Genomic DNA, 10,348 nt, shown 5'->3' with positions numbered 1-10,348 from the left:
GAAACATTTATTTTTCTTTCTCCCGTTCTCTTCTTCGTCTTTCGCGTTCTTACGCTGAGAGTTGTTGACACCGGGCGCTCACGCTTCGTGAGGCCGGGAGTATACTCAGTGTCACTTGTTTTTCTTTACTTGCTCAGTCCGTTTGTTTACATGTTCGACGCTATTTTCGAAGATTTCGGTTATAATAAGAGCTCTATATATTTAACACGGTGACTTCGATTTTATTCCGGCTAAGACTATAATACTATGTTGAAGTAAAATTCCGTGGAATATTATTTCAAACGTCGAGATCGGGAAATTATCTTGTACTGTTGTGTATTTCAAGTGAGTTTATACTTGTGAGTGATATTGTTATCATCATTATTATTACGTTTTCTTTTCTCCTCTCCATTTCATTCCTTTTGTTCGCTTTGATTTGGTTCGTTGAATGATTTATGTTTTTTTGTGTTGTTTCCGTATTAGTCTTTTCGTTATATTAATTTATTCATTTTTAACCTCATCCTTTAATCAACGCTATCGGAAAATTTTCGAAATTTACTTTCTGTTTATATTATATTTGTTTTTACTAATGGTTTTACCTACTCATCGAATCCTTTAGAATACTGGTTAACAAAGAAAGTATCCTGATCAAGCGAGCGAGGAAAAAGGACAGGACAAGTAACATATAAAGCTGAATATCGAGCAGTATAGAACGAAAAGCGAAAACAAGAAATAGAAGGACCTCGATTTATTTTCCCGATTTTGATAAGAGTGGTGAGTTTTTGCATAATTCCTGGTTTCATTTATAATTATTATGGCTGTTCGGGAAGATCTTCCTCCTTGGGTCAATTTTCCTGACTTTCCAGATTAAAATTATTTTTTCTGTTTGGAAACTTTGTTAGAAATGAGATTATAGCATAATGGAAATTGGAAAAGAAGTATTCAACGTTAAATAAAATAACAGTTAGTTACAAAAAAAAAAGAATTGCTTAATAATAAATCGCATCGTTAGTATTTGTTATAAAGGCAGTTAAATCAGTGAGACAATTATTGGAGTTGGCCAACAAATATTGGAAGAATTACAGATTCATAGTAATCCTAATTTATTTGTGCGAGTACTCGAATTTGTTGTATATTATTTTTTCTTTGTTATTATTATTATTTCTTTTTCCAGTATAATTGAAAAAAAGTAGAGTTTAGAGGCCTCTAGAATTAAGTAAATTGCAATAGAGAATTGAAAAGGAAAATTTCTGATTGAGACTCAAATTGAGATATCCGGATAGTGTTAAGAATTAATAAAATTTGTTTCCCTTGTTGTTTGGCGGGAATAGGATCCTTGTGGCGCGAGATTATGTCTTGCTGCCTAGGCCTCCGCTTTGGAAAAATTGTTACCTCTCAATTTTTTTTTTATTTTTTTATTTTTTTTTATTTTTGTGCCCTAGTGGATAATTGCTCGCAATCACAGGTGTAATAACCCTTTCCTTTTGTTGAAAAACATTATTGAACTTTTTTTTTGTTCACCTGGAATTTAGACACGATGTTTCCTCGAGAGGGTGTCCATTCTGTCAGACCTTTGGAGGAATTGCCAGATGAGGTTATTCGCCGGGAGTTAGCCCGACGAAGCGCTATTACCACAGGAAGTCGGGAAGAAATATTAGACCGATTACGCTATGTTCTTTGCCGCCCCTATAGCCCCGAACACGATGATACGGGTTTTTCACGATGGCGTGCCCGAGATGGTTTAGATTTGGCCATACACTCTAGTGCTCAATCGTTCATCGTGAATGAATCCAGTTTAAATTTGAGAGACGCAACAACAGCCTCTCATTATCGAGTGAGTTTTGTTATTCCTTCAACTGCGGGTAGTAATCAACCGACGGGTTTTCTTGCGAATACTAACGTGGAGTTGATTGCAAATCAGTCTGAGTCCATTGTGGGGGTTGTCCCAAGTTCAGAAAGTTCGGAATCGGTTCCTCATAGGAATACGACCCCAATCTTAGCCACGAATACCTTTGCTGGGTCGTACGCGAGTGCCAGTTTCGCCCAACCACCGAATACCACACAAGTAACTAGAACAGTTATGACTAGTGGAATTCCTTTGACCATTGGGTCAACAAGTGTTCAGAGCGAGGAATCTACTTTTTGCCCGAGATCTTTTCCGGTGGTTATCGGGTCAAATCCGGCGTACCAATCTACTCCGGTAGAAGCTACTGATCTTACTCAACAACTATTGAGTTCGTCGCGTTCTGCGTATGAAATTATGCGGAAATGGCCCTTGAAATTTTCGGGATTACCGGGGGAAGACGTTGAAACTTTTTTAGTTCAAATTACCGAACGTCGTGCCATGGTCACAGTTACTGATGTCGATTTGTTAAATTGTTTTCCCACATTTTTGAGAGGGTTTGCGATTCATTGGTTCCGTAACAAACGTCATACGTTAACATCTTGGCGGGAGTGTGTAACTGCTTTGCGTACTCGATTCGGAAACCCCAACTTTCAATTTACGTTGCAGGATCAAATCACCCGGCGTTGCCAAGGAGAGTACGAAACAGTCGGGAATTATCTGACGTGTATGCGAGCTATGTTCGACCGAGTAGAACCTCCAATGGGGGAAGAAGAACGTGTTAGTTACGCACACCACAATTTGTTGTCCCGATTAAGGATTTTGATTCTCCGGAAAGATTTGAAAACGGTGGATGAATTGGAAGATATCGCGGTAGAGTTGGAACGTAGCTATGATACTGGTGACAGGGATCCCATTCCACCGGAGAAATTCGTATTTCCGGACTTAGCGTATAGACCCCCCAAGAATCCTTCCGGTAAGAAGTCAGTGAGTTTTGCGTTACTGCCAGAACAAAAGCAGAGCAATCGACAACATTTTCCGAATTTTAAAAATTCCAATTCGTCGCCATCCACTTCTAGTTTGAATAACACCCCTGCGAAAGTTACAGAGACCGTAACCTCTTCGAGCTCTAGTACAGATTCGAGTAATTCTAATAGTAACAATCTTTCGGGACCTTGTTGGAATTGTCATAAACCAGGCCATCGAGCCAGTACTTGTAGCGAACCTCATAATTTACACTGTTATCAGTGCGGGAAACCGGGGGTAACCACTCGGGTTAAGCATGGTTGTCCGGGAAACGCGAAACGGGGTCGCAGATGAGGGCTGTTGTGACTCCAATATGTGTTGGTCTGAGCCCTCTTCATTTTTGTCATTCGAAACGAAGACCACTGGAAGATTTTTGTGGGTCGACATTGAGCGGTCAAATTCAACCAATGTTAATTATATTATTAGAAATTCATGAACATATTTTCCCCGCGTTAATAGATAGTGGCTCTACTTGTACTTATATTGGTCCGGAGGGGGTGTTGTTGGTGGCTAAATTGGGTTTTGTTCGAACAAAGGTTCCGAAACGTCCTAGTACTATAGCCAATGGAGAACAGGTATTTTGCGACGAAGAAGTGAGCTGTCCTATTTCAATTAAGGGTAAAAATTGTCAGATTATTGCTCGGGTATTTCCGGATCTTCCTGTTCCTTTGTTGTTGGGGTTGGATTCACTGAAAATAATCGGGATGGTGGTTGATCACCGACGACGTGTCTGGAGTTTTTCTGGACATCCGGAGGTAGAACATGAATTTGAGCCTTACGAAGGACCCGATCAAATAGATATTTGTGCAGCCCTTTTCGAACTCTCAGTCGAGGAATCTAGACAATTAGATGAATTTTTGGCCATCGAAATTCCTCTGATGGCGAAAGCTCCCGGGAAGACGTCGTTGGTCGAACATAAGATTGATGTGGGGAATAACTCTCCAATAAAACAACGCTATTATCCCGTAACACCAGTAGTGAGGAATGCGATTTACGAGGAAGTAGATCGTATGCTCGAGGCCGATGTTATTGAAGTTTCGAATAGCGATTGGAGTACACCCATCGTCATGGTGAAAAAGCCGAATAATACCTATCGTTTTTGTCTCGATTTCCGACGCGTAAATAATGTAACAAAAAAGGACGCTTACCCACTTCCACATATGGATGATATTTTAGATAAGTTGCGATTAGCTCGATACATTTCTACCATAGATCTCAGTCAAGCTTTCCATCAGATACCGTTGGAACAGAATTCACGAGAAATCACGGCTTTCACTGTCCCGGGCAGGGGGTTATTTCAGTTTAAGAGAATGCCTTACGGTCTTACCAACGCTCCAGCCACTTTTCAACGACTTCTGGACAGGCTAATTGGTCCTGAAATGGAACCACATGCGTTCGCTTACCTTGATGATATTATCATCTTAACTGAGACGTTCGAAGATCATTTACCGTGGCTTAGGAAAATTCTAGACCGAATCCGGGAAGCTGGTCTTCTAATAAATCCTGCTAAATGTGAATTTTGCAGTTCGGAAGTCAAGTATTTGGGTTTTAGGATTAACCACAAAGGATTGCAGGTCGACCCAGCTAAAACTGAGCCGATTCGTGCATACCCTGCGCCGATTAACGTTTCTCAACTTAGAAGGTTTCTTGGAATGGCATCATGGTATCGGAGATTCGTTCCTTCTTTTGCTACCGTAGTCGAACCGCTTACCCGGTTACTGAAAAAGAAATCGTCTTGGAAATGGGGTGATGAACAACAACAGGCTATGGATTTTCTTAAGAATGCCCTGGTTAATACCCCGATTTTAGTTCGTCCCGATTTTTCGAAAACTTTTACTCTGCAAACGGATGCGAGCTCCTTTGGAATCGGTACTGTGCTTACTCAGCGGGAAGGAGATATCGAACATCCGATTGCATACGCAAGTCGTATGCAATCGGACAAGTGTAACCGAACAAGAGTGCCTTGCTATTTTATGGTCTATCAGGAAATTTCGTGGATATCTAGAGGGTTACTCTTTTAAAGTCATCACTGACCACTCTAGCTTGAAGTGGCTACAATCCCTCAAAGATCCTCAGGGTAGGTTGGCTCGTTGGGCATTAGAAATGATGAAGTATAATTTTGAGGTTATACATCGTAAGGGAGCACTTCATCACGTTCCCGATGCCTTATCCCGGATGTACGAGACGGAAAAACCCAAACTTCCGGCGGAAACGTTGGAAGACGAATTTCCTCACATGACTCTGCCTATATTAGAAGCCGAACAATTCGCTGAAATTGGTCCTCAATTGCCATTCGCGGAGGATAGATGGTATTCCAAGTAGTGGTTGGAGGTGTTAACGAACCCGGAATGTTGGCCTGATTGGAAAATAGTGGAAGATCGGCTTTATGTTCGCCGCCGTATTAAACGGATGGTTAGTGAAGATGAGGGCGAATCGGAATGGAAATTAGTTATACCTCAACCGACCCGTACTAGAGTTTTGCAAGAATGTCATAACGTCCCACAGGCAGGACACCTAGGGGTAGATAAAACGTACCACCGGGTAGCTCTTTCTTACTTTTGGCCAAGATTATTTAAGGATGTTAGCTGACACGTTAAAAGGTGCGATGTCTGTCAACGTACGAAAGTGGTTCAAGCTCCTCCAAATGGATTGTTAGGCCGTAGGGTAATTGAAGCTCCTTGGTTGGTAGTAGCGGCAGATATTATGGGTCCATTTCCACCAGGCCGCTCAGGATTTACTTACGTGTTAGTTATTCAAGATTTATTCTCTAAATATATCGAGTGTTGTGCGTTGCGGAAAGCAACGGGAAAAGCCATACAGGGGAAGTTTAAAGAACTTGTTACTTGCCAACACGGAACGCCGGAAGTTATTCTAACAGATAACGGCACGGAGTTTATAAATCGGGATATTAGAATTTGGGCGGAGGATCAGGGCATCTTTCATACGACGACACCCCCATACCACCCCCAGGCTAATCCCGTCGAGAGAGTCAATCGGGTATTAAAGACTATGATCGTTTCCTTTTTGGAGGATGATCATAGGATGTGGGACGAAAATTTAGCGGATTTCAAATTTGCCTATAATACCGCTTATCATTCAGCAATTGACTGTGTCCCGGCATACTTGAATCATGGCCGAATGCTGAGGCCTCATAATTTCTATCGCCACGTAGACAGAGAAGTGGAAGAAATCTTTCCGCTTCCCGTGGAACAATGGTCTCAGCATATGCAACAATTGGAAGAATTACGGAAAAGAGTCCAGTATAATTTAGATGAGGCGTATCGAAGACAAGCTGAGCAATACAATAAACATCGTCATATAATTTCGTTTAAAATCGGAGACTGCGTGTTGCGTCGACAACGTATTTTGTCGTCATCTACACAACACGTAGCGGCGAAGCTTGCCCCTCGTTATCAAGGCCCCTATAAAGTCAATAAAATCCTTTCACCTGTGGTTGTTGAGCTAATTAATTCAGAAGGTAATATTGTCCCCAAAGTAGCTGTCGAAGATTTAAAAAAAATATTATTATCCGTTACTTCCCATCGGTACAGATTCTGACGATGAGCGATCCAAAGGAGTACGCGACTCGGCTGTCGGCGTTGCTGGGCCGAGTACAAGCGATTAAGCGGGAAAGTCGCAGTGGAGCTCCACTCTCCCGGATTTTAGCCAAGGAAATCGTTGGCGAACTTCGGTCCACTGTAGAACGTTTACGGGCAACTACACGGGACGAAGGATACGAAAAATTCACGCGCAAGATCATCGAAGATTGGGATATGATTATCCGGAGAGAAGAAGCTACAGATAGGGTTCTTTCGTCGGAACTGGAGCTTCTACGTCTGACGCAAGCCTTGGATGAGCCAGAAGTGATTTCTGATCCCGTCACACGTTCCCCAGAAGAATCTGAGGTTACTCCCGTTGCAACCGTTGCCATGATCGAAAAGGAGCCGGAAATAGTTCCGATGTCCGCCGAATTCGAGCCGGAGCCTGATTTCTGTGAGGAAGCTACAATGATGGTTGACTCAGAAAAGACGGAATTGTTCGAACGCCAGGAAGACGGTGTGCAACAGCTGGGGAAAAATCAAGTACCTCCGCGCACTCAAGAGATTACGGGGATGTATCGTAGAGGCTATTGGAACTGTGGGGACCCAGGGCACAAACGTTCAGTTTGTCCTGAACCAAAAAATCAGGAAATCTACTGTTACGATTGTGGTTATCGTGGGGTCACCATGAAAACGTGCCCATATTGTAGAGCAGCTTGGCTGATTGAAGGTGGACCGCTTGCTCCTACTCGCTACCCAAAATTTTCTTTTTAGTAAATATAAGCCACCGACGATTTTGGACATCTGGATATGTAGAATAATTATGTATTTTTTTTTCCTCCCTCCCACTATGCTTCAATAGTACTAAATAAAAGAAAAGAAACTTAGGTTGATCTTCTCTAGAAGTAAGTTGTGGACGGTATTTGTTTGATTTTACTTTTCCTCTGCCGTTCCTTCGCTCTCAAACTCCCGATGATGAGTGTCCCGTGACATAATAATTGGTGGAGTCGGTGATACTGTTGCTGTGTGTTTGGTCGTTGCCTGTGTCGTGTTAACGTCTTCAGGAAAGATATCTGAGAAATCTCGTTATTGGTATTGGGATCGTTATTAATCTATTTGATTTTATTCCCGTGCGAAGCGAATATTGCGGAGCAGAGCCGTGGTCGTGATTGATCGTATTAGAATTTTAACTATTGAATTTTATGTGAACTCACTGACCGGGTCGGTCAGAGTGTGGAAGGGGGAGTTGTGACGGTTTTTTATTTCTGACCGTCGACTAAACAATATAATAGGAGGAATTCACCTCCGTCCATCCTCCTCGATACTCGCACCACGGCTCGATCTCGCAAGGTTTGTTCGAAAGGGGAATTTTCTGGAAATATTATTAATTGCGTCCCGAATTCGAATTTATTTCTTTTTCATACGAGCTCCAACCGAGAAGGAAAGTCTAAATTGGAGAGTGGGTCATAAGTGAAAATCTGTCGTATTGTATTGTGAAATTGTCTCTGATTAATGTTAAAGTTCTTTCTATCCCGTATTTTGAAAACGAGCGATTGTATTATTATTTCGTAACGACATTTTCCCGTAAACTGATTTTTGTAATTTGTTTTCCCGTTTACTCAGAATTATTATCGTTAAAGAACATCATTAAATCATATTCATATATTTTTCTTACACTCGTGTCATCCGAACTCGATTATTTTCAACCTTTACCCCGCCCATCCCGCAGAATTAGCTGGGACAATATCTTTCCTTTTCTCTCATCGTTGAGTCGTTTTACGACTGGCGCCCAAATAAATAAATCAACGTACGGGAGAAAGAACGGTTTTGTGACATCGTATTATAAAAAAAGATCCGTCACAATACTAACAGTTCCGTGTGTTCTTGTTTTATTAATTATCAACCATAATATTTCAGATCGCAAAAAGAAAATTTGACGTTATAAGTTGACGAACATTTTTTCTTACAATTTCCAGACCTATTTATGATAAACTGATTTGCCTTATTTACATATGTCCCGCACTTCATAACGTCAAACCCCGGCCGGTTCGTTACCACACAGCTATCAAAGGGAACTCGTATATATAACCTACATAATTACACATGATATATAATCACGCAACTGACGATATATTTACACTGAACAATATTCCACGCACTCTGGTTTAATTGAAAGATTAGCTCAGTTGACACTTATTTCCAATCGAATGAAATAATGAAATCTTGAAAAGTTTCGTTGACATATGCATCGCGCATTTTTTATATTTTTTATTTGCACACACAGATCACAGTCTACATTTACGCGGCCGCTTTTATACCGGTTTCGTATTCCACAAGTTTTAACAAAATAAATATCAATATGCACTTCGTTAGATGACGTGAAAATTATTTTTATTTTCCCGCACGCACTTCATAACATCATAACCCCAAATGTCAACATGACGTGAAACTTCAGCTGGTGACTTTCGAGTACTTTCGAGCTCTCGAGCTCCTTAGCTTTTCGCCAAACTTCCTTGCTCTTTTTCTTGAATGTCATTGGCCCAAAAATTCTCTCACTCTTCATTGGTTGCAACAAAATTTCTCTCACCAGGGATTGGTGATCATGGGGGCCAAGAGGCCTATGTTTGTAGCGGTTGGAGTACGCGTATACAGATACGTAAAATCCTGAATGTGTTAGTAACTTTTGCATAATCTTAAGCCCGTGCAAAGTTTTTTCTCAGAAATTACGACACCGAGCATGCTGATTTTGGACTCATTCGACAGAGAACTTCTTAATTAGCTAAAAGTTGAATTTTCAAAGTCGTACATAACTCATGAGCTTTGCAATTAAAGAAAGTCACATGCCAATTTTACCCCCACCACCGCGAATCGTTTTATTCAGAGAAAATATAGTCTCGGCGAGAGCCTCAGGCCAGCAGACGACAGGGCTGTCAATGTACTTGTCCCGAGACTCTACCGAGTCTCTTGATTTTATAGAACCAATCTTTTAATTATTCACTTTGCTTTTAAATATTCACATACGATACAAAAGTACTCGTCACATCCATATATTCTTGTATGTCCTTACCTATTTGTTTTGCAAAATTAAGAAAAACAATTGACTATTAGTAGGCAAAAAAAAGTTGTCATAGTAAAAAATTCTCTTTTATCTCATGTAACTTGCTGTTTATGAACTCAAGAACAAATATCAACAGAGTGTGGAATGCGAAATTGAAACATTGGTCGATTTATCGAGGAATACTATGTCATGTATGCTAGAATAAATTGAATTTTTGCAAATAATCTCTTTCTTATTGTTTTCAAATAATAAATCGAAAGCCGTATTTTGACAAATAATTATAGTCAACAATTTAAACCCTAGATATTTGTTTCGTGTGTCCAATGCTTGAAATTCAATTGAAAACTCTTATTAACGTTGAAAATACCGCGATAATCAGTATATTAGTGGATAAATCAGTCACTAATACTGCCGGGTTTTAAAGTATTTGAATATTTTTCACGGTTTAAAATAATTTTCTTTGCGAAATTTGATAATTTTTGTTTACATTTTTCGTGGTATAATGCGAAAACGGGCGATCATCAATGTACTCCCTAACGGATGTAACGATTGGTCAAAAAAAGTACAATCCGCTAGGGCTTGTCCAAATTTTTTTTCTCCGAGGGAGGATTTTTGCGGCTTGATATCCAATCTTTTTTCTGTGGTAGTTCTAAATTTTCAAATAAGGTTTTCGGAAGTTTTCCACTGTTTCTATTATGATAATCGAAAATAATTTATCCAATGATTTTCGTTAAGTTTTCTGCAACTTATAACAGTTTGATATTCTTCGAATGTTTGATGTTTCCTCATGTTTCCCTCATGATGATGGTGATGATGATGATGAAACACGATGATCCCCTCATGTTTCATCGATTCCGAATGTGTCCACAATTTTGTGGGATTAAAACTATTTTCCGTAACGTT

At 40.3% G+C, this 10,348-nt stretch overlaps 1 protein-coding gene across 1 annotated transcript; it reads left to right on the top strand.

Annotated features, from left to right (window-relative positions):
• The first annotated feature begins 610 nt into the window (after positions 1–610).
• LOC122407607 (uncharacterized) lies at positions 611–7,188 on the top strand. Its single transcript, XM_043413936.1, has 2 exons — positions 611–753; positions 6,400–7,188. The coding sequence occupies exon 2, from the start codon at positions 6,409–6,411 to the stop codon at positions 7,159–7,161; it is 753 nt and encodes a 250-aa protein (XP_043269871.1). The 5' UTR covers positions 611–753; positions 6,400–6,408; the 3' UTR covers positions 7,162–7,188.
• The last annotated feature ends 3,160 nt before the right edge of the window (positions 7,189–10,348 follow it).

This window comes from Venturia canescens, chromosome 3 (assembly GCF_019457755.1).
Source record: "Venturia canescens isolate UGA chromosome 3, ASM1945775v1, whole genome shotgun sequence".
Taxonomy (NCBI): Eukaryota; Metazoa; Arthropoda; class Insecta; order Hymenoptera; family Ichneumonidae; genus Venturia; species Venturia canescens.
Note: the sequence above shows the minus strand (reverse complement) of the source record. Positions and strands in the feature narration are given on the sequence as shown.